The 24,958-nt window shown below is 42.0% G+C and overlaps 3 protein-coding genes across 11 annotated transcripts in view; all 3 read left to right on the top strand.

Moving 5' to 3' along the window:
• Positions 1-24,958, top strand: part of LOC144650489 (uncharacterized) — a 40,022-nt gene that overhangs the window by 7,396 nt on the left and 7,668 nt on the right. The window lies entirely within an intron of this gene.
• On the top strand, positions 21-5,407 carry LOC144650488 (uncharacterized). The gene is given in 3 exon segments (XM_078510169.1): positions 21-1,440; positions 1,645-4,736; positions 4,738-5,407. Coding segments are annotated over 3 exon segments (4,647 nt in total). The 5' UTR covers positions 21-278; the 3' UTR covers positions 5,131-5,407.
• On the top strand, positions 7,296-24,328 carry LOC144650494 (solute carrier family 15 member 4-like). 9 transcript variants are annotated; one of them, XM_078510179.1, is made up of 6 exons: positions 7,296-7,491; positions 11,813-11,911; positions 12,574-12,848; positions 18,211-18,896; positions 21,137-21,524; positions 22,646-24,328. In XM_078510179.1, the coding sequence occupies exons 2-6, from the start codon at positions 11,886-11,888 to the stop codon at positions 22,972-22,974; spliced, it is 1,704 nt and encodes a 567-aa protein (XP_078366305.1). In that variant the 5' UTR covers positions 7,296-7,491; positions 11,813-11,885; the 3' UTR covers positions 22,975-24,328. The 9 variants fall into 9 exon arrangements, with proteins under 9 accessions (XP_078366305.1, XP_078366308.1, XP_078366311.1 ...); XM_078510180.1 differs by lacking the exon at positions 7,296-7,491 and adding an exon at positions 10,630-11,401; XM_078510182.1 differs by lacking the exon at positions 11,813-11,911 and having other exon boundaries at positions 7,298-7,491; positions 22,646-24,327.

The following is a 24,958-nucleotide window of genomic DNA, read 5'->3' as shown; positions in this document are numbered from 1 at the left end:
AGCGTCCTTCTCTCTCGGTCCTCGTGTTGTCGTTCGTGTCAACTTGTTCTGTGATCGCTCAGGCTTATTAAAGGTTCCAGTTGTGTAACGAATCGTGTCATCGATCTACCTCTGCTTTATCTACTGACGTGGTGGCAGCGTCCTCGAACTTACGCCAAAAAAATCGGCGCATTAGACGATAATTTCAAGGCAAAGCTACTCGTTTCACTCAGGTACGTCGATACTTCGAACATTCTCGTCGTCCAAGCACGATTCCATCGTACAGCCAGTACACAACCATGGGAACCACTACACGGGCTCCGAAACAGTGGAGCCTCTCGAAGAACGAGACGATCAACAGCTTCGAGAATTGGAGGCAAAACCTGGTTTATACTCTGCCACTCGACACTAACTTTGCTCCATTTCTCGCCGACGGCGCCACTTGGGCAAAGAAGACTAGGGCCCAGCCCCTACGCGGTTTTACCGATGACGGAGAAACAGTACCGCTTTCCAGACGTAAAACAGCTCGCCAGAAAGTTAATTTTTTGGAACTAATGCTCGGGCAGATAGCCAACTATTGCCCCGTTATATCGAGGAGCACCTTATTAAAGAATTCGACCTCCATTCAGTCTGTTTGGAACATGATTCGCGAGCATTTTGGCGTCCAAATCACTGGAGCTCACTTCCTCGATTTTGCAAACCTCTATCTGGAAGCTGACGAACGGCCTGAAGACCTCTTCCAGAGACTAATGGCCTTCGTGGAGGACACTTTACTCCACGCTAACAGCCTTTCCCACCACGGTGATGTAACCACTGAGGATGAAGAACTAACTCCTACACTGGAAAATTTCATCGTACTGACCTGGCTCAGACTAATCCACCCCGAGTTGCCTAAGTTAGTGAAACAAAGATATGGCACCGAATTACGATCACGAACTCTAGCATCCATAAAGCCAGAAATATCTCAGGCCCTCACTTCCCTACTCGATGAGATACGCACCGCCAACGACGCTAAGATCATGCGCACCGCGGTTAGTAGTTATCGCAAACCCAGTGGCAACCGATCTCAGTACAAGGTGAGCACACGACCCAGCCGTCCATCCAAGTCTTGCCCACTATGTAAACAAGCTAACCGTCCAGAGAGTGGCCATTTCCTTAGCGAGTGCAGTTTCCTTCCGGAACAGGATCGCAGGTACATAGCTAAGGCCAGACAAATCGCTGACATCTTCGATGACCCCGCTGATCCTGATACCAGACCCTATGCAGACGAACCAGACAGCGACACTGACGACCCTGGTCCTAGTCCCAACACTCATGTCTTCCGCATACAGACTCGCCAGTCACCGTACCTTGATATGTTTCATGCACACCACCCAGTGCGCATAACCATTGACAGTGGCGCCACGGGAAACATGATTCGTCACACCGTCGTCCAACGTCTTGGCTGCCGCGTGACGCCCAGTTCTCAATCCGTCCACCAAGCAGATGGCTCATCTCCCCTACACGTGGTCGGTGAAACACGCTTATCGTTCACCCGGGGAGATCGGACGTTTACATTCGAAGGCCTTGTCGTTGAAGATCTCGACGTAGATGTACTAGCAGGGACCCCCTTCATGGAAACTAACGATATTGCAGTACGCCCAGCCAAGCGCCAAGTAATCCTAGGAGACGGGTCCATCCACCACTATGGGTCGCACCAACCTGCAGTAGTCAGCTCCGCCGCACGTCGTGCCATAGTGCTGCGTTCCCCTTCCTCGTCCACAACTATCTGGCCCGGAGAATTCATTGAAGTTGATCTACCGAGTGATGCACCTCGCGACTCTGTGTATGCACTGGAACCGCGGACCGATGCGCCGAGCGCAAGAAAGCTAACAGCTTCCCAACTGTGGCCAAGCCCGGCCATCATCTCCAGCGTCGCCGGAAAGATACGCATCCCCAACCTTTCTCCCGAGCCACATTTCCTCAAGAGAAATGAACACTTCTGCCAGGTGCGCGCTGTGTACGCACCGGAAGCCCGCGACGACAACGCACAGCTGCAAGCAACCCCGCAACCCAGGCCACCTATCCTTCAGACCAGCACGAAACTCTCTTCAAACGTGTGTCTCGATCCAGAGAACTTACTTCCTCGCGATATCAGAGCCAAATTTACCTCACTCCTGGACGAGTACGACCACGTCTTTGACCCAAACATAAAAGGTTACAATGGCTCAGCAGGTCCGTTCGAAGCCAGGGTAAACATGGGCCCTGTGGAACCCCCCCAACGGAAAGGCCGTCTGCCACAGTATGCCCGTCACCAGCTACTGGAGCTGCAACAGAAGTTTGACGAACTAGAAACATTGGGTGTCTTTAGACGCCCCGAAGACATCAACGTTGCAGTTGAGTACCTAAACCCGTCTTTCCTCATCAAGAAAGCCAATGGTGGTTACCGCCTAGTCACTGCATTTGCTGACGTTGGTCGCTACAGCAAGCCTCAGCCCTCTCTTATGCCCGATGTCGACTCCACCTTACGCCTTATTGCCCAGTGGAAACACATTGTCGCGACAGACCTGACCAGCGCATTCTACCAGATTCCACTCTCACGTGACTCTATGGAATATTGCGGCGTCGCCACACCATTCCGAGGTGTGCGTGTGTATGCCCGGTCTGCCATGGGCATGCCAGGTTCAGAGACCGCCCTCGAAGAGCTCATGAGCCGAGTGCTCGGTGACCTGTTGCAGGAAGGCATCGTTGCTAAAATCGCTGACGATCTGTATTGTGGCGGCAACTCCCCAGAAGAACTCCTGCAGAACTGGACGAAAGTCTTACAAGCCCTCAACAAATGCGATCTCCGCCTTTCCGCATCAAAGACCGTCATCAACCCACAATCCACAACAATACTAGGCTGGATTTGGAACTGTGGCACCTTAAGTGCCAGCCCACACCGCATCGCCGCCCTTGCTTCATGCCCTGCACCCGACACCGTAGCCCGAATGCGGTCCTTCATTGGAGCTTTCAAGGTGTTCTCCCGTGTCATTCCTGGATGCTCTACACTCCTTGCAAAACTTGACGACACTGTTGCTGGCCGTGAATCTAACGAAACGATCCAGTGGACAGATGACCTCACTGCATCATTCCACAACGCCCAGACAGCCCTATCCAATACCCGCACCATCTCCCTCCCCAGACCTGTAGACCAACTCTGGATAGTGACAGACGGAGATGGCAAGCTACGCGTGGCAGGATTTTTCAGCGCCAAACTACGCGGCTCCCAGACAGCGTGGCTACCATGTGAGGTGGAAGCGTTAGCTATCGCCGTTGCCACTAAACAATTCAGCCCTTACCTGATACAGTCTCATCATAAGGCCTGCATACTGACCGACAGCAAACCATGTGTACAGGCATATGAAAAACTTTGCCGAGGAGAGTTCTCAGCAAACCCCCGTGTGTCTACCTTCCTGTCTACTGTGAGCCGATATCAGGCCTCCGTAAGACACGTATCCGGCTCTGCAATACTGCCGTCAGATTTCTCCAGCCGTAATGCTGCTCCGTGTGAAGATGAAGCCTGCCAGGTCTGCGCATTTGCGAAACTCACCCAAGAATCAGTTGTCAGACACACATCTACTCAAGACATACTTCGTGGCACCAAGCACCTCCCATTCACCAGCCGCACCGCCTGGTTGACTACGCAGGCCGAATGCCCTGATTTACGACGCACTCGTGCACACCTACAACAGGGAACACGTCCTTCGAAAAAGCTAACGAACTTGAGGGATGTTAAGAGGTACCTCAACGTAGCAACCATCGCGAAGGATGGCTTGCTTGTTGTTAAGCGCAACGAGCCTCTCGCACCAACCCGCGAATGCATTATTGTCCCCCGACAAGTACTAGAGGGACTCCTAACCGCTTTACACATCCAACTCGGTCACCCATCCAGTCATCAACTCAAAGCTGTAACAAAGCGCTACCTGTATGCCCTGGACATAGACAAGGCCATTGACCGTGTGACTCAAGCCTGCCACCAATGTGCTGCCTTGCGCCAAACTCCGAAAATGCGAGAGGAGCAGTCATCTTCCCCTCCGCCTGACGCCGTTGGCGTATCGTTCGCTGCAGATGTTATCAAGCGCTCAAGACAGCTCATACTAGTGTTACGTGAGTGTGTGACCTCCTTCACAGCCACGACTCTGCTAGAGGATGAGCGACACAACACACTACGTGATGCCCTAATCCGCCTTTGTGTCCAAATGCGTCCGCTAGACGGCCCGTCAGCCGTCATACACACTGATCCCGCATCAGGGTTCAAGGCACTAACAGAAGACCTACTACTGAAACACCACAGAATCACCATAGAGATTGGAAATGCCAAGAATCGTAACAAGAACCCTGTCGCCGAGAGGGCCGTTCAAGAGGTTGAAAATGAGTTACTCCGACATGACCCGCTAGGCGGTCCTGTGTCCCCTGTGACCCTGTCAGTAGCAACAGCCACCCTTAACGCACGCATCCGCTCACGTGGCCTTTCTGCTAGGGAGATGTGGACACAGCGTGATCAATTCTCAAACCAGCAGATACCACTGCACGACCAAAACCTCATCGTTCAGCAACACGAACAACGTATTGCCAACCACCATCACAGCGAGAAGGCTAAGGCCCCCATCGCAAAGAACCGTCCAGCTGAGCACATCACCGTCGGTGACTTGGTCTACCTGTACTCAGACCGCAACAAGACAAGAGCGCGCGATCGCTATTTAGTTGTAGAAGTAACCGGATCTTTCTGCAACATACATCAGAAAGTTCGTCGGCTCTCAGCTACGAAGCACATCTTACCGGGTGAAAACCTCAGATTGCTACCGGGTCCCATCTGAAGTAGCAGACTACCGACCATCCGCTTTTAACGATGATGTAGACTCGTCCTCCGATGAAGCCCCACCAGCACAGCCAGTGCGTTCCCCGCCATCTCCGCCTGTCATACCGAGTGCAATCTCAACACCTGCAACTCAAGATTTTCCTCATGACAGCCTTCCTGATGGTGGACAGGAGCCCTGCGAAGACAACCACCCCAATCCAGTAACAGACTCCCCCGCCAGTGACTCTGAAACCAGTCCCCCGCCCCGCAGATCCACACGTGTGCGACGTCCTCCAGCCCGTTACAATGACTTTGTTCTGGACTCGAACTAACTACAAAAAAAAAACAGAGGCAGATAGAACAATTTATAGTTTTTGTTACAAGTTTAATACCCGTTCATGTTTGTAATTAGCATGTAGCTCTAAGGTTAGCTCGCTACACATTTGTAAAGTTTGAGGGAAGAAGAAAAGGAACTTGCGCCAGTACCGGTCAGCGGTACGTTAGTAATAGGCATGCGTAGAAGCGTCCTTCTCTCTCGGTCCTCGTGTTGTCGTTCGTGTCAACTTGTTCTGTGATCGCTCAGGCTTATTAAAGGTTCCAGTTGTGTAACGAATCGTGTCATCGATCTACCTCTGCTTTATCTACTGACGGAGCACGAAAAAACTTATTTATTTTCGCAAAGAAAAAGACGTGTTTAGTTTCTTGAGAAACAAAAATACATTATTTACATCACATATCATTTTCCTTACACTGAAAATTTGAAATTGCCATGATTGCAGGTATCAGGTATCAGGTATGGGCAGCAAGAACAAACGCTCGTCGAATTCGCTTAATAGCTCCTTAAATAGCACGCAAGGTTTTAAGTGCCGACGATGAACTACCACCTTCTTTGAAGTTCTGTCTCAATACATGTATTTAAAAGAAAGATGAAACAGTTTTTACTGTCAAACTGTTGTGCCTATTCAATTTAATATTAGTACTAGGTTTTTCAATCACACTTGTTGATTTTGAATGATGTAATGAATTCACTTCTCGCTAGCTGAATCCTGATACCAAATTGATTAAATACTTTGTAATTAAGGTCTTAGTTAAAGGGGGACTATCTAGTAAAAGCCTGTAAGGGTTTCTTTAGTCCTCCTCCATTCTTTTATATGTTCCTAAATTTATGTAATATGTAGTGACCAAAATGGAAATAAAATTGATTGATTGATTGATGGTGAATTTTCGGAACCGAATTTTCGAGAATTTATTTTTCGTGACAGTCCTTGTAGGGATTTCGTGACAAAATCAGGCCAGGTCTCAAAGGTCTGTTTTGGGGGCATTGTGCGAGTCTCAGATGAGTCTCACATGATAGAGTGAGAGGCCGGTCTATCGCTCTGTCTGACTGTCTTGCATGTTAAAACTTTTCCTCTTGTCAAATCTATGAACTGTTTGGGAATGACTGCTGTTCTTTTCACCTAAAGGCGGTAAGCATTTGAAGTACGCGTATACAGGGATTAGGAAGGAAAACAGGCAAATGAGCCCATGGCCCCTGTCATTGGAAAGTTTTGGGCCATTTATAAAACGTTTGGGCCATCAGGCTAAATGAATGGGCCAGGAAAAAAAATCAGCAAAGGTTACATGATGCTTTATTGCTTGTATTTCACACTGGTTCAAGCAAAGTGAAATTGCAAAGTCGAAGATCTTATATAGCTAATAAGAATTGCATATTAAGTACTGTAACTTACAGTATGAAATTATACAACAATTTCATTTAGATAAATTATAGATTCTGAACTGGAACTGACATTTTCGTTACTCAGAACTAGAATGCTTGGAGGATACACTTTGATCGTGAGTCGTTTCACCAGACCTTCGTTTTCGTCATTGTTTACAGGATTACGATTCTGCTCAGTTGTGGCGGACTTGACGTTCGTGGTGAAAAATGTCGACAATTTTTTTCTAAGAGCTGTCCAATTTTAGCACTTTTTTGGTAGGCATGTTGACTTTAAACAAATGAGGCTAATAAGAGATGTAAATAAATTCAAAGCAGCCTATTAGAATGACGAAATGGATGACAACACGAAAACACGACCGGAAAGCACATGGAACTCTGAGCAAGAGCCTCGCTTGCAAGCAAAGTCCGGGTTGAGGATCTGGGGACAAAAATAAAGCGACCGCGAAGCAAATAGCGAAGGCACCGTGTTTTTCGCTTGTTTATCCGTCATTAAACTGAAAATTTACACATTAAAAACCTTTTCACAAAGTAGTGTATATTTTACTAGCTGTTTTGCGGCTTGGGCGCATCACAGGCCCGGTAAGTACTTTTTTAATGCGCCATTTTATAGCTTTATGCGCCATATGCGCATGGCGCACGTCCTTCCTTTTAGTTTCTTGAGAAACAAAAATACATTATTTACATCACATATCATTTTCCTTACACTGAAAATTTGAAATTGCCATGATGGTGAATTTTCGGAGCCGAATTTTCGAGAATTTATTTTTCGTGACAGTCCTTGTAAGGATTTCGTGACAAAATCAGGCCAGGTCTCAAAGGTCTGTTTTGGGGGCATTGTGTGAGTCTCAGATGAGTCTCACATGATAGAGTGAGAGGCCGGTCTATCGCTCTGTCTGACTGTCTTGCATGTTAAAACTTTTCCTCTTGTCAAATCTATGAACTGTTTGGGAATGACTGCTGTTCTTTTCACCTAAAGGCGGTAAGCATTTGAAGTACGCGTATACAGGGATCAGGAAGGAAAACAGGCAAATGAGCCCATGGCCCCTGTCATTGGAAAGTTTTGGGCCATTTATAAAACGTTTGGGCCATCAGGCTAAATGAATGGGCCAGGAAAAAAAATCAGCAAAGGTTACATAATGCTTTATTGCTTGTATTTCACACTGGTTCAAGCAAAGTGAAATTGCAAAGTCGAAGATCTTATATAGCTAATAAGAATTGCATATTAAGTACTGTAACTTACAGTATGAAATTATACAGGTTTAACGTTATTCCATCAAAAGCAACAATTTCATTTAGATAAATTATAGATTCTGAACTGGAACTGACATTTTTGTTACTCAGAACTAGAATGCTTGGAGGATACACTTTGATCGTGAGTCGTTTGACTTTCACCATACCTTCGTTTTCGATATTGTTTACAGGACTTACAGGATTACGATTCTGCTCAGTTGTGGCGGACTTGACGTTTGTGGTGAAAAAAGTCGACAGTTTTTTCTAAGAGCTGTCCAATTTTAGCACTTTTTTGGTAGGCATGTTGACTTTAAACAAATGAGGCTAATAAGAGATGTAAATAAATTCAAAGCAGCCTATTAGAATGACGAAAAGGATGACAACACGAAAACACGACCGGAAAGCACATGGAACTCTGAGCAAGAGCCTCGCTTGCAAGCAAAGTCCGGGTTGAGGATCTGGGGACAAAAATAAAGCGACCGCGAAGCAAAGAGCGAAGGCACCGTGTTTTTCGCTTGTTTATCCGTCATTAAACTGAAAATTTACACATTAAAAACCTTTTCACAAAGTAGCGTATATTTTACTAGCTGTTTTGCGGCTTGGGCGCATCACAGGCCCGGTAAGTACTTTTTTAATGCGCCATTTTATAGCTTTATGCGCCATATGCGCATGGCACACGTCCTTCCTTTAAGTTTCTTGAGAAACAAAAATACATTATTTACATCACATATCATTTTCCTTACACTGAAAATTTGAAATTGCCATGATGGTGAATTTTCGGAACCGAATTTTCGAGAATTTATTTTTCGTGACAGTCCTTGTAGGGATCTCGTGAGAAAATCAGGCCAGGTCTCGATCAAAGGTCTGTTTTGGGGGCATTGTGTGAGTCTCAGATGAGTCTCACATGATAGAGTGAGAGGCCGGTCTATCGCTCTGTCTGACTGTCTTGCATGTTAAAACTTTTCCTCTTGTCAAATCTATGAACTGTTTGGGAATGACTGTTGTTCTTTTCACCTAAAGGTAAGCATTTGAAGTACGCGTATACAGGGATTAGGAAGGAAAACAGGCAAACGAGCCCATGGCCCCTGTCATTGGAAAGTTTTGGGCCATTTATAAAACGTTTGGGCCATCAGGCTAAATGAATGGGCCAGGAAAAAAAAAATCAGCAAAGGTTACATAATGCTTTATTGCTTGTATTTCACACTGGTTCAAGCAAAGTGAAATTGCAAAGTCGAAGATCTTATATACCGGTAGCTAATAAGAATTGCATATTAAGTACTGTAACTTACAGTATGAAATTATACAGGTTTAACGTTATTTCATCAAAAGCAACAATTTCATTTAGATAAATTATAGATTCTGAACTGGAACTGACATTTTCGTTACTCAGAACTAGAATGCTTGGAGGATACACTTTGATCGTGAGTCGTTTCACCAGGCCTTCGTTTTCGTCATTGTTTTAAGCTTTTAATACAGGATTACGATTCTGCTCAGTTGTGGCGGACTTGACGTTCGTGGTGAAAAATGTCGACAATTTTTTCTAAGAGCTGTCCAATTTTAGCACTTTTTTGGTAGGCATGTTGACTTTAAACAAATGAGGCTAATAAGAGATGTAAATAAATTCAAAGCAGCCTATTAGAATGACGAAAAGGATGACAACACGAAAACACGGCCGGAAAGCGCATGGAACTCTGAGCAAAAGCCTCGCTTGCAAGCAAAGTCCGGGTTGAGGATCTGGGGACAAAAATAAAGCGACCGCGAAGCAAAGAGCGAAGGCACCGTGTTTTTCGCTTGTTTATCCGTCATTAAACTGAAAATTTACACATTAAAAACCTTTTCACAAAGTAGTGTATATTTTACTAGCTGTTTTGCGGCTTGGGCGCATCACAGGCCCGGTAAGTACTTTTTTAATGCGCCATTTTATAGCTTTATGCGCCATTTAAGCAATGGAGGACTTTTTCCGTGTTTACATAGCCTCATCTAAACACGAGGGAGGTTGGGAGAATTCGAGACAGTTGTGCAAACCCGAGACGCAGTCGAGGGTTTGCATAACTTTCGAGAATTCTCCCAACCACCCGAGTGTTTAGATGAGGCTATGTAAACACGGAAAAAAGTCCTCTATTGCTTTTAAAAAATATTTTTTTTCAAAAATAATTCGGAAAAATGAGAGGATTTGGTTTATTTACTTCTTGATTGAAATAGATTTTCTCAAAACGCGCATTTGACAACACATGAACCAATCAAAATTCGTGTTATAAAAGTTCAAGTAAAATTTGTGGCATGTTGCGCCGTGTCGACGAAAGCGATTCCACGTAAATCTTGCAGAAAAATACGGAAAGCTTGGCAAAAACTAAAAGAAATGCTCAAAATACGGCTCTGTAAGGATAGAACTTCAAGATGAGGAGTTTATTTAAGCTGGAAATGAATGCCACTGTGCTTTATCGCTCTTGAAAGTGAAGTGAACTTGCCTGAATGATTTGGCAGCCCGATAACACGCGGTTGAAATGTCTCATCGTGTCTTGTGAAGTTTTACTGGATAATTAGGAATCATAGCACAAGCAGCGGATCTAGCGAGGTCGGTAGCAATTGTATGCATTTATTGTACGGTAAATTGTTCAGTTCCTCCGTCTTTGTAGTGTGCTCCAAGCGTAGAATAAACCTCAAATTGACAACAAATTCTGCTTTGGTTCTCTGACAAATATTTCCATTATTTCGTCTTCCCCAAGCCCATTTTGAATGAAAAAAGTTCACGACTATTATGGCCAAAGTAACAGTAGAATTTTTACGCTAAGGAAGTCTCAGAGAAAATATATTTTAAGCGTCATTTTAATTGCATTTTAAGCAGATTTGCGGTAAGTTTAAGTTTGTAGCTTATAGTTTCGTTTGCATTGACCTATAATTTTTTTCCAATAAAGAATGACTTGTAGGGAATTTTTTTGTAGTACTTAACCGCAAAAATTTACTTGAAAAATGTTTATGTACAGCGTATTTTGTTGCATATTTTGTCGTTCGCTTGAGCTCCCTCCAGGCAAAGCGCTGTGGTTCTTCTTTCTTTTGCTTTTTTACCTCGGGCTCATATGGGAAGAGAAAGCTGGAACACATATCAAAATTTGGTATTGTTTTCAATTTCTTTAATATCGTACTTGAAGTTACTTTGCAAGTCTTTTTGGTTTCAAGTCTTAATGTTTTTAAATTGTGCCGGGAAACACAGAAAGCGTGACGTCACAACCGTGTTTACATACTCTCATCTAAACACACCTATCGACCAATGAGAGCGCGCGTAGTATCTTAATTATTTTATAAATGCGCATGGCGCACGTCCTTCCTTTTAGTTTCTTGAGAAACAAAAATACATTATTTACATCACATATCATTTTCCTTACACTGAAAATTTGAAATTGCCATGATGGTGAATTTTCGGAACCGAATTTTCGAGAATTTATTTTTCGTGACAGTCCTTGTAGGGATTTTGTGAGAAAATCAGGCCAGGTCTCAAAGGTCTGTTTTGGGGGCATTGTGTGAGTCTCAGATGAGTCTCACATGATAGAGTGAGAGGCCGGTCTATCGCTCTGTCTGACTGTCTTGCATGTTAAAACTTTTCCTCTTGTCAAATCTATGAACTGTTTGGGAATGACTGCTGTTTTTTTCACCTAAAGGTAAGCATTTGAAGTACGCGTATAGCATAAGGTGGTAAATTTGCGCGCTAAACGTAAAACGTCGAGCTCGCATGCATTTGGAATTTTTTGGCGAGTCACTCGAAGTCGTTCTTCAAACGGGCGATTTATACGAAATTTCGAGCAGCTATGCTTTGCACTGGGATTGCAGTTTGCGTAAAAAGTGTACAGTGGAAGACAAAAGGCTCTGCTGTGCAGTCTCTACGTGATCAGTACATGATGAATTTAATCAGAAATTATGAAGGGAAGATGTGAAGTCTGCAGGTCAGTGTCGGCTTCAAACAACGACAAATTAAACACATGTTTTAGGAGTGCAATGGACGAAAGAAGGAAAAAATCGCATTCAGAATTTGTTTTTGATATCCTTATTTCCCTGTTGTCCGTTTTTCTTAGGGCCGTTTCCGGGACAAAGCGGACGTTGCCCCGAGTGCGCGTGATTAACTCGAGAATCCCACAAAACTGTTTTATGAATTCCACAGATGGCCCGAATAGGTAAAATTCGTTTGCATAAAATTGAAATTTTAAGCCCTGCACTGAGTAAAATTAAACTCATTTTATGAGTCTTGTTTCATTCATCTAGCTGTTGTTCATGTCGACGGTAGACTAAACAAAACTAAATATGCAAATTAAGTTTGGCGCTGTGGACCAAATATGTAGAAATGGTTGTCATTCATTTTTGTTGTTCGGTTAAGTTTCTTAAAATGGTGATAGTGACACTTAAAAATATATGAAATAATATGCTATTCTGAGAATTTCAGTGTTTTTGGTTAAAAGGCCGCAAAGTCATGGAAAAAGCCACCTTGGCCTGCTAGCCTGTTTTTCATGTTTTTGGCAATACAAATGTCCCTGTAACTTCCCTTAACAAATTGATGTGAGTTGACTTGGGGCTTTGCTCCTTGCCGACTATCAGCCTTAAGCAACCTCAAGCTTGCCGACTAGTTGTTACATTGTAACTAGAAACCGAGATAATCTTCTCCTCTGCCCTGATGGTACAGTAGAATTACTTTTGTATTTTCTTATGCCCCCAAAATCTTTAATGCAATTTAAAGAATTTATTGAATCTACCAGTTACATGTAATGTTAGTTGTAGAAAACTTATAGATGTTAAAAGAATGAGAGTAATTAGCAAGTTCTACTTTTCGTCAATTTTGTAGGAATGCAGTTCTTGGTCACCGAACTGCAACAAGAGTCATGTCAAGTGAAGACGAAAATTCTCCATTAATCTCGGAGAACAATGGCAGCCTTTCAACTGTTGGTGGGGCCAGCATGGGGCGTGGCCGAAAGTTCCTTGTCACACTTTGCATTCTTGTCACAGAGTTGTGTGAGCGTCTGACATTTTATGGATTGACCGCAAATCTGTTGTTATTTACCAGCAGCGAGTTAAAGCTTGCTTCACCTTGGCCATCAACTATTAATTATTTGTTTCAAGGTTGGTTTGTAACTTTTCTGTTTTAACTATAAATTATAAGTACATGTAGATGATTGTATTAAAGACACACCACTTAAAACTTGGTCAGTCTTGCATGTTTTGAAATTGTCTTCTAATAAAAAGAGTCAAAATGGTAGAAAATGTCCACAAGTGATGACGATGATGATAATGATGATGATGATGATGATGATGATGATGATAATGACGATGATGATAATGATTATAATCATGGCGACCCTCCCCTCGGAAAAAGTCGACTTCCCCCTCGACAAGGTCAACTCCCCCCTCTCCAAGTTCGACTTCCCCCTCGCAGGTATACCCTCCCCTCTGTCAAGGTGGATTTTCCCCCCGGCAAAGGTCGACCTTCCCCTCATAGGTCGACCTTCCCCTCTTAAAAGTCATCTTTCCCCTCTTAGGTCAACTTTCCCCTCATAGAAGGTCAGCGTTCCCCTCGTCTAACTTTAAACGATTTATATATTATTTTATACGTACTAGAGGTGTAAGGAGAATAACTCCAATTTTTTGTATGAGTAACAAAACAGTTGTAGTGTCTTGTTATGAAGCAAAGAAAGCAATCCTGCATTCTTTTTCAAGTAGAAAATTTCACAATAAGGCGAAAGAAGACATACTATTGAACATCACAAAAGGATACAGTTGAGTTTATTTGAATTAAGGAATTATACTCTGCTTTTTAAACGTTCGGTATCCTTTAACATTATACTTTTTAATATTATTTTATTAATATTTTATTGTAAAGCAATTAGTGAATTTGGTGCTATATAAATACTATTATTATTATTATTATTATTATTATTATTTCTCGCCTTTTTAAAATTCATACAACGTGTTCATACAGTCGCGTTTTTAATGTTAGTGTTTAACAGTTTGACAGTTATAACGAAAAACGTTTCTTGGACCAAAAACTCAACGTTTTGTTTTACAGGTCATAAAAACCCATCGATCAACGTTGATGTGGCTTCCAGATATATGTATATATTTTATTTGAGATTACTTCCTCTACGTAGTGTTTGTGTCTCGGCTCATTTATTATCGCTACACCAAAAGTACAATCTGAAACATTTTTGTGATTTATTCGAAATCAAACATACAGAATATTTTAATTCTTGAATATTTCATTTGCAGTACATCATAGTTTAATATGCTGGTATTAGTTTTTAAGCGGCAAATCTAGATCTGATTCACGCGAAAATCAGGTTTTACTCAGGACATGAGCTGCTAAATTGCATCCTTCAAATGGACACCATTTAATTTTAAGGCCGAGTCTGGGTCTTCCCTTGCTCATCCGGTTCGGTCCCCTTCTCTTTTCTTCCAGACTTGCGATTGAATTAAGTTTGACAACTTCCTTCTCCTCCTTTTTATGCTTTGAACACAAGTGCCTCGGCAGGTTAGGGCCCTCGTAGCTGCACGTCCGGATCGGACACTTGTTAATCGAATGATGACTCTTCTTCTTTAGCTTCTCCGTTTGCCTTGTTCCCCCCCCCCCCCCGGTTGTTTCACTTTCTCTTGTGTCTCTCCGCATCTCCTCCTCCTGTTGGCTACTGATTTTTTATTCTGCTGTTTGACGAACGTTTACGTCACCTGACACTGCTTTCTCTATCGATGGTGCTTGTTTGTGTTGTTCTAAAGCTGCTTCCTTAAGTGCAGGGACGATGTTGATTTTAAAGGATATTTGGTCTTTGGTCTTTTAATTCCCTCTGGCTCGTAATCTGGGTCAGCAGCGTTTTGTTTGCTGATTTCGCTTCCATCATCGCTGTAAGTGGTACTGCTGCCATCTTTATCGCCACTCTGTTGTCCTTTCCATCGTGGTTCAACCTTTTACCGCAACATTTTAAGGCTTTGTATGTGCGCCAACAATCCACTAGCAACGTCCTGTCCGTCGATTGGTACATCTAACTGCATCTAGTGTTTAATTTCCGCTAGGTACTTAACCTGTGATCAGGCATTATTTTTCTCGCGGCGGAGGGGTCAACGGAAAAATGAACTTCCCTCTGCCGCGAAAAAAGAAAGCCTGATCGCAGGTTACTAGGTACTGTGTGTAGGCCATGACGGATTTTGAAATAGCTAGCAACTGCCCATTTCCGATGTAGTCCCCGATAGCAGCACACTCCTTTGCACTTCTGAAGTGCATTTTAAGTGTTGTGACATTTGGGGCAATATTAAGACTCCAATCTTCATACTTGGTGGTTCTTCCAGACTAAAGAAACGCAGCGCTTCTGGATCTCCATCCGCCGCCTGCCCAATGAATTTACTTAACCGTTGGCAGTGGTGCTCCCGTCCCTCGTCAAAAACCTCCCCAATGCTCTCTTACCATTTCTTGATATGGGAGATCTTTCAGAGCGGTCTCGTCCCCCATGTTGCCTAGTGCAACAATCCTTAGGTACTCCTCCATAAGTTAGCAACTCTAGATCTCTTTTACCAATTACACAAAACTGAAAACAAATTTAATATAGCTAATGAAACTGGTTTTAACTTATGGCTCCCCACGTTATCCTTTTATCAAATTAATAACACTTAAAAGATGATAGGGCATTTTACAAACAATTCTTGTGTTTTGAGAACGTTTTTGCTCCAACCCCCCCCCCCCCCTTAGCTTCCTACTTACGTACATATCTCACTGACAGTTTCCCTGACAATTCTCTTATATTACGGGGCAAAACAATCTGTTAACAGAGCAATTAACATGTGACTTACCTTAATCGAGATGCGTCCGAGTATTTGTCCGATGTAGACTGGACACGGCTTAATTCAAACACAAAACTGAGGGGAAAGTCGACCTTCACCACGGCTTATTTCAAACAAAAAAAATTGAGGGGAAAGTCGACCTTCACCAAACATCGATTTGTATCATTCAAATCGTTTTTTTGCTTGGCTCTTTTACTTGCTACTTTCAAAATTAGTTAGAACTGTCTTTATCGTTCTCTAAAATGTAAATATTAGTAGCAAATTTTGCTAAGTCAGCATTTTATGTAACCGCTTAAAAGAAGACTAAAACTGCATAATTTCAAATCACCGCAATTTTGTGAGGTTCCACCTTCAAAGAGATTAAGAGATCGAAAATCTTGGATTCAATATTTCACTTTTTTAGAAGCTTGAAACCAAAAAAATACTAAATCTCGAGGTATGTTATCAATTCTTGGAAAGAAACAGCTTGAAATGTCAAAGATATTAAATTTTTAATAAAATTTTAGTATTGGTCAGCGGTATTTCATTACAGATAATGCGCACAAGCAAAAGTACATTTTCATTACATGTAAAACTATAAGAGCTTTGATGTCGTGGAAAAAAGGTTGAAATCGGCTCAGTTTTGATTTTTCTACGGATTTTTTTTCGTATTTGAAAATGGCGGTTTCTCGACTTCCAAATATGCAGAAAAGGCAAAAAAATGCTTAACAAGCAAAATTCTGCCAGTTGCATTAGCTTGGTATTAAGAATGTGATGTGTTGTAACTGCTTGCCAAGTTTCAAGTCGCCCAGTGGTCTGGTTCCAAAGTTTTGGTAGTTTGAACTTTGTCAGTTTCAACTACAGGTAGAACTAACTGGTCGACTTCCCCCTCCCTTCAATATCATTAAAAGCTTTTCCTAGTCAATCATAACATGATTATTTCTTTTGAAATCTACTTAGATTATTCCTCTTATGGATACCATTCAAACACGCCAAGCATTCCTTATAAAGATATATTGCTGGGTTTTTTCAGCCGCTACACAAAGTCATTTCGTTGACGCCATATTTACAAATAAGGGAGGGGCTGGAATAAAAATTTTTTTCAAAGTCACAATCCGCTCAATCCGAAATGAACTCTCGAAGATTAGTAAGCAGATTGTTAAGAGCTAGTGTGATTACTTTTCTACGAGTAAAGCTGTTTATTTGGATGATTGACAGTCTTTAAAATGCGTCTTCTACAAAATTTGGCATCTCCGAGGTGTCTAAAGTTTGACTTCCATATCTCAGAAGCAATTTTATTTGGTAAAGCTTTCAATGCATGGAAAGTCAACCTTTGAATTGAACTTTCGAGAAATGTTTTTATGAGGAGTGCCACTAAAGCACTTTGCTAAGAATATAGCTTGCAAAAACAGTACATTTTTTTAGCAAAAGGTCGTCTCTCCCCTCGTTTTAGCCTCTTTCATCTTAAGTTACCAGGCAACGAAAAGACTTAGCCTTCGTCAAAGGAACTGAATGTCTACCTTCTTAAGAGTTCTAAAAATCTGCAGCATAGTTTATCTGATATACCAAAAAGTAAAGCCACTGGATTCAGTTATACGTCGGTGGAATTTCCCCTCGGTAAGGAAAAGGTGATCATTTCGTTAAATTTTTAGTTGCTATGCAGTAACCACGTGACATTGTGACGTCATACTTAATGTAAAGAAACAACAAACAAATATACATATCATGTAAAGATTTGAGCAATTGTCTGTTCAAAATGACGAAGTTATAAGTGTTTGATCTTTTTTGGCGATTTTCAAAATCAAGGTTGAGTTGAGCGAGCTCAAAAACCGGGTGTAATATATAGACCTCGGCGGCATTTTTGTGTCTGCTCTGAAACCAATTTACCGAAATAGTGGTGATAATCGTGATTATAAGGGGATCATGGGTGATCGGTCTAAAAGTCATACATGCCAAAAATCGCGAAAAAACGACATTTTTTAGCTGTATTCCCTGTCAAAGTCTACTCTCCCCTCACCCCCGAGCTATAAATGATCATTCCCGTTAGCCATTTCAACTGGTCACCGCCAAATGCATACAATCTGTTGTTTATGCACTAATAGTCTGATGCCTAAAAACGTAAGTCAATTTAAATAAATTTGCTTTTACTTTTGGCCATTTAAAAAAGTTGGTGATAGGCGAGGGGAAAGTGTACGGTGGAGGATTCCAATGATGATGATGATGATGATGGTGACAATGACGATTAAATGGTAACATTTCCACGGGATTGCTCTACATCTAAAATATAAATAAAATAAAAATATATCCAAAATCTAATGTAAAATATATTTACTTGTAATTAATAATTACCGGTATATATTATAGGAACATATTACAGCAAGGCACCCAAAAGTGTGACCACTTTTAATTTATTCACATTCGTTCGTGCAGATTTAATCCAATCTAGAGCCGTGGATAGCTTGCAGTTAACTTCTGATTGGATTTAATCTGCATGAAAGAATGTGAATAAATAAGAGGGGTCACTCTTTTGGGCGCCTTGCAGTAACAACTGGCTATATAATAAGCCAAGAAGGAACAGAAATATTATTGATTAGACTGGGGATGATAAACCTTCAGTTAAATATTTTTTTCTGATAATCCTATTTTGGTTAAAGCTTCTGTACTGTTTCTTGTCCTTCAGGAACATGTTATCTCATTCCTTTACTTGGAGGATGGCTAGCAGACACTTACATGGGTCGGTTCAACACCATTTATGCAAGCTCTTTGTTGTATGTTGTCGGAACTTTGCTACTGGCTGCAGTTTCCATGAGAGATGATATGGTCAAACAACTATTCAACGTCAAATCCATTCACAACAAAACAATGAGATTGGTGTACTTTGTGTTGTCGCTAGTGATGATTGCATTCGGCACGGGAGGAATCAAAGCAAATGTGTCGCCGTTTGGAGCAGATCAGGTTCAAAGGGAAGGACCTAAAGCCGTCCAGGCATTCTTTAACTGGTTTTACTGGTTTATCAACATAGGATCTTTAATCGCATATACAGTGGTTGTGTGGGTCCAACAATCAAATGTCTTTTATGGCTATTGCATCACTGCGGGTACAATGTTTCTTGGTGTGATTGCATTTCTTGCTGGTCGTAACAAATACTTAACCAAGTCGCCAGGGGGCAGCCAACTCTCAGAAACTGCGAAAATAATCCGTGAAGCAATACGAAATCGCAGGCAGAATGCTGGAGCCTGGCTGGATGGAGCAAAGAACAGCTTTGGAGGGAAGTTCAGTGAGGCACAGGTTGAAGATGTCAAGGCACTGTTAAGAGTTATTGCTGTGTTCATTTTTTTCATCGCTTACTGGACAATTTACTCACAGGTTAGGCACTCTTGTTAACTGTGTACTGTAATGTCAGGCCTTTTCACTTAACAAAAATTAAAAAAAAAGAACATATCGAAAGTTCCTGATCATTCCCAGCGTACACTGTACATACAAGTGAATATAAGCTGGGAAGCCTCGAGCCAAGTGGCCCATACTTGCCAGAGCTTATCCCGGTTTCTGTAGCATTATGTGGCTGGGAATATTTCTACTCCCCCTGAATTGGATGCTAGTCCATCACAGGGTATCCACCAGCATTATGTCGCCAGTACCCATTTATACACCTGGGTGGAGAGGCATTGGGCGATTCCAGAAAAATCCGTCCCTCCCGGACGGCTTCCATTTTCGCCCCCTTGCCTTCGTTCCAATGCGTTTCCCCCCATCCCTCGAATTCCTATCGCTACCCCCTCCCTTCATTTTCATTCTCCTCTTCTCCCTCGCCCTGTGGCTTCTCATCCCGTCAGGTTTCGTTCTGGGATGGTCTCCCTTCCCCCCCCTCGTGGTATCACATCCGTTCTCGTCACTACATTCCGCCATCTTGCCTCGTCCTCCCCCCACCACTTCAACTCTCGCGGTCCCCTTGACTTGTGGTCCGCTACAGGGCGAGAGGTTCTCATGTTGGCCTCTGGCTGAGTGCACGCGTTTGTTGCGCACCTGCCTGATGTCGTCTCTTGCCTCCCGCGCGTCGTCGTTGTGCTGTCTGTGTTGTTGCATTTTCGGCACACTCTTTTTTCTCCTCTATCCAATCTGACTCCCCCATGCCTTCGTTCCAATCGTGTTCCCCCCATCCTCTTCCAGTTCAATCCCCCCTTCCCTCGATTTCCCCGTCCGTGGTTGGTCGGATATCTCGCCCATTATGAAAGTAAAGTGTCTTGCCCAAGAACACGACACAATGACCTCAGCCAGGGTTCGAACCCGGACTGCTTGATCTGGAGTCCCTTCCGTGTGGGAGATGGAACTACACAATATAAAATTAAACTATAACATGTACATTATGTGTATTTTGGTGGGAGTTTGTTCGTAGCATGAGTCAAGTTCGAGCACGAGTCAAGTTCGAGCCCGAGTCAAGTTCGAGTCACGAGTCAAGTTAGAGTCAAGTTTATTTTCCCTTTTTTCTTTTAGTCTTTTGGTTTTAATTGCTGGTGAAAATAATGTATCAGTGGTACAAGTCTGAAGAACAGCAAGATTTGATTTGACTCCATATTCCTGCATTGGTTCGCAGCTGCGGCTTTTCAAAGAAGAAATATTCCTTGGCATCCATTTATTTTCCTTACACATATCTACCTGTATTAATTACACATAACTGAGGTAAAGTTCCATCTCAACGACACAAAAATCATATTTAAAAAACGCTAGTCAAGGGAACTTGAACGTCGCCTGCAAGAGCGAACACAAGCGGCCGCCGATACCAATTGTGACACGGGTCAAGGAAGTTCACTGATAAAGTTGTTTTCCCGCATTTTTCTGGGACACCGGGACATACCGACGGTTTATGCACATTCTCTATTTCTCTCAAATCAAGACATGATCTGCCCGAAATTATTCTGAATTGGTTGGAAATAATTTTGAGCCGAAAAATGGATGTATTCCAAATGGGTGACAAAATGAATCAACTATTAAAATCGAGTTGTTCGCATTCGAAAATAGAACGCGATGAAAATCTTAGGCGATGGGAAAAATATATATTTCTCAGTCGCCCAAGACAAGCCATCAAGCAAAGAAACTGCTTGTAAAAGCGTATTGAAAGTCGAAAAGCGTATTAAAATGCTATAAAAACAAGGAGTTGAATGACGGAGCGAGGAATACCGGTAGTTGAGAGTTATGTTGTTTCAAAATGCAAAATGAAATCTTTCCGATCGTGTCTGCAGTAATTAAAAAAAAACTTTGTCGTTTATCAAACCTCGGTGCCTATCTTTATTATAGTCAAACGATATTATTGAAAAAAAAAGTGAAAAAATTCTTTGACTCGAACTTGACTCGTGACTCGAACTCGAACTTGACTCGGGCTCGAACTTGACTCGCGCTACGAACAAACTCATTTTGGTGGTGCTCAAACTATTGTTGGTAAGCTATTGTGTTGTGATTTGGGTATTGTGATTTGGGTATTGTTTATTTCTATTTGCTTATGTATAAGAAAAAACAAAATTTAAATTATGTTTTGCATTGAAGAGAAGCAAACATCAATATAATGTTTTAAATGACATGTATAGTTATTTTTAACATCTTTATTTCACTGTCAGATGCAGACAACATTCCTTATTCAAGCTACCTACATGAAGTTAAAATTGGAGAATTTTACAGTTCCAGCGGCATCCTTGTCAATTTTCGACATTGTTGCTGTTTTAACTCTCATTCCAATCATGGATCATGTTGTTTACCCTCTTCTTAGTTACTGCGGCATAAGGTTCACTCCTCTGCGGCGCATTGGAGTTGGAATGCTGTTTGCAGCAGCATCTGTGATTGTGGCTGGAGTGATTGAAATAGAACGAAGAAATACCTGGCACGATGGTGGGTTTGAAGTACAAAAAGTTTTTGATGAAAACCGCAATGCTTCAAGTTTAAGTATCTTCTGGCAAGTCCCACAATTTATTTTGATTGGATCCAGTGAAGTGCTGACAAGTATCACAGGTAAACAAAAGTGTTATTAATAATGTCCTTTTTAACTCAATTCAATTTGATAAAGATGAAAAATGTTCATAATGTCATGAACAAAGAAAAAATCTGAGTCCCAATGGGAATCAAACCTATGGCCACCCAGATACTGGTTGGACAAAAATGTTCATAATGTCATTAACAAAGAAAAAAGCTGAGTCCCAATTGAAATCAAACTTATGGCCACCCAGAAGCTGGGCCATTTACTAGGTTTATATGTGACATGCATCCTGCAAATACTGCTAGGATCAGCAATGTCAATAACATCAAGTGTGTAATTAATATATAAATAAGTAATAAAAATGGTAAATTTTAAGCTCGGTGATAAATAGTGTTTGTTTATGAGTTAATACAGTAATAAATATGCAATGCTATATACTTATACATGTGAGTATTTGGCCTATGGTAAGGGTTTGAATGGACCAGCAGGGCTAATACACTGTACATAATAATACACTCCTGTATCTAGGGCAAAAGAGGAAATACTTTTCCCAAGGCTAGGGGGAAAGAGGAAAAGAGGGCAAGACAATTAATTTCATGTGTACATGTAATGCAATTTTTAACGAGCATTGTTGTTTTAAACGATAATCTTATGGGGATAAAAATATTTATGGTTTTTTGGTTGCAAATAAAGAAACTAGTATAAACTTGAAAGACTTTAAATTGGCTAATTTGCATTTGAGAGAAATTTTCATTTTACGGTTGGAGAGAACTGTTTTGTGATCTGTGAAAAATAGGACTGTCATTGCTGTTTTTTCTATGATGGAAACCATGTATGCTGTTGCATGTAAAAGGTAAAGTCTGTGTCCGAGCCAAGTGGCCCATACAGCCGGTTTCCATAGCATTAAGCGACAAGGAGTATTGCTACTCCCCCTGGACGGGATGCAGGGTTAACCCCCAGCAGTAAATTCGCCGGTACCCATTTATACACCTGGGTGGAGAGAGGCACTATGAGAGCAAAGTGTCTTGCCCAAGAACACAATGCAGCACCCTAGCCAGGCCTTTAACCCGACCGTTTGTGCTAATCATTAGGCCACCACGCCTCCCATATGCCATTGCATGTACACAAAATTAACCTTGTTCATTTTCTTGCGCAGGACTTGAGTTTGCATACTCTCAGGCCCCTAAGTGCCTTCAAGGACTTGTGATGGGTGCTTTTCTTGTCACAAGTGGCCTCGGAAACTATGTCGCAAATCTTCTTGTCGTCATAGTCAGAGCAGCAAGTAACAATGATTGGTATCCAGAAAACGACCCCAATCAAGGCCACTTGGAATATTTCTTTTTCCTGTTAGCTGGACTGATGTTGGTGAATTTTGTGGTATTCCTGTATGTTGCTTCATCGTATAAATACAAGGCTGCGCCCAAAAGAACTGAAGAGATTTTCAAAGACACAAGCCAACCGGCTGATGGTGACCCAGCTGTATGAAGTCAATAAGACCTAGTCTGCAGGTAGCAAAGGGTTTATGTGCGACACATGAAAAGGACAAAAATTAAATTAGACCGTGATGCATAAAAATGGCCAGTATGCGTGACCAGGCATTTGGTTAAAATTTGTACATGAAACGGGATCGCAAGCACCCCCCTTTGCTACCCTCGACTTACATACTTGTATATAAGGGGTGAATCTAAACTTGTCATGCATTCAGTTAAGAGTTTAATTATTTCCATGTCCTTGGCCACTAGACTTAAGGGACCTTTAGATTGGCGTACGAGTACAAGATTGAGTATGAGTACGGCTTTTCAAACGTAGTGCCTTGATTCTTTGGATTATTACATTTCCCGTTAATCTCACACCTATAGACTCATTTTCCATTGGTCCACAACAGGGAGAAGTGAGGGCTTTGGGAAAAAAAAAACTAACAAGTTTTACTCATACTCCAATCTGAAGGTCCCTATTGACTATAAGCAGCTCTTTGTCTCTCTCATGGATTGTCAGCAAAAAATGGGAAAATACAAGTGAGAGAGAAAAGGAAGAAAAATTTATTGAAGCGTGTACACTGGCTAGCCCTTCTCACTAAAGATCTGTTGAAATTATCTATTTTTATAGCCGCCTAATATGCATAATGGGCTACAGTTACGTACTTGTACGCATTGCTTGCCTTTAAAGTTACATAACAAATTATAACTTTCCTTTCTTTGCATCCTCCTCCCAACAAGACTTTGCAATTCGGTTGGCAGAGCCTCACACTGGTATGACAGAGGTTATGGATTCAACACCCCTCTGGAATACATTTTATCATGTCATGACATTGGCATGCTTGAATTAATTGGAATAATATTTCTTTTCATTATATTAATAACAAAAAAAGTGATATTCAAAATGCGACCAACCAAGTTGGGTTGATTTTTGGTGTTAATTTTGATGTTGACATTCAGAGTTGATTTAAATTTGTTTACTTTCTCCAACTTTTAATTTTATAGTTTGGTTTTTGCTCAATATTCTTCTAATACCCCAATTTTCTTATTATTTTTTCTTTTGTCATAGGAGAATTTTACTACATGTATACTTATTATTAGTGTATTTAGAAAAAAAAGATTTTAATTTATGTATTTGTAGATAGAATTCTTGTCATGTTTCTAAAGAAAAAAATATTGACTACATATGAATTGATAAATAAAATCCAACAATAAGATCGAGAGTGGCATTGTAACAGCCCTGTAGGAGGTGTACCCATATATAGGTGATTGGGACATGCTCCTTGGAGGGAAACCCCTCATGGCATGTGGCAGAAATTTTGTCGATAGGGCTCAATTTTGACACCCAAGAGTTGCCAAAACAGTTGCGTCAAACATTTACACGCACTGGCTGACTTCTACTCGTGCCTAGGGGCGGGGGAACTCCCATGTGAAAAGAATGCTCGTCGAAAATATGAATTAATCCCCCGAAGGAGGCCAATCCGGGCGTGGTTCATGTCCCCCCCCCCCCCCCCGCTCCCTCAAAGAAACCATTTTTCATACCCGATCTTGGACACCCTAAGTGAGAGTAAAATCGTTAATTTACATCCCCTTTTTCATTTGGGAGCTCCTCCCACCCCGGTACTCGCGCGGGTACGTACGTAAGATCTTAGAGTTTCATATCCGGACGTTAACTTGGCGCCCGCGCAATCTAGATAACTTTACTGGCGGTCTGCCCTAGCCAGCCTAGCCTCCTACGCAGACGTTCTTTGGGGTCGTCACGCGTAACGCGCATACGACTTTTGGCATTACTGTGCTCTATAAATAAGCTGCGTAGTTATGCGCAGTGAGCATTTTTAGAACGTTTAGGTAACACATTACTGGTGTCTTTGACCCTTGCATCATCCATGTGAATGATGGCGGGCATCTCATGTTACTAAATAAAGGAAGTTTGAATCACGGTTTTGGGACTTTGGAAGTTTTTCTCTTATCATTGCTACTATTTATAATTAGGC

The sequence above is a fragment of the Oculina patagonica genome, chromosome 4 (assembly GCF_052425735.1).
Source record: "Oculina patagonica isolate OP01 chromosome 4, crgOcupat, whole genome shotgun sequence".
NCBI classification, from domain to species: domain Eukaryota; kingdom Metazoa; phylum Cnidaria; class Anthozoa; order Scleractinia; family Oculinidae; genus Oculina; species Oculina patagonica.
Note: the sequence above shows the minus strand (reverse complement) of the source record. Positions and strands in the feature narration are given on the sequence as shown.

Bases quoted from the DNA above. Each gene is read 5' to 3' on its own strand.
- LOC144650494 (XM_078510178.1), top strand. From the start codon at position 11,658: ATGAAGGGAAGATGTGAAGTCTGCAGGTCAGTGTCGGCTTCAAACAAC. The intron at 11,912-12,573 runs GTAAAATTCGTT...TCAATTTTGTAG, and splicing joins TCCACAGATGGCCCGAATAG to GAATGCAGTTCTTGGTCACC. The intron at 18,897-21,136 runs GTTAGGCACTCT...TTTCACTGTCAG, and splicing joins ACTGGACAATTTACTCACAG to ATGCAGACAACATTCCTTAT.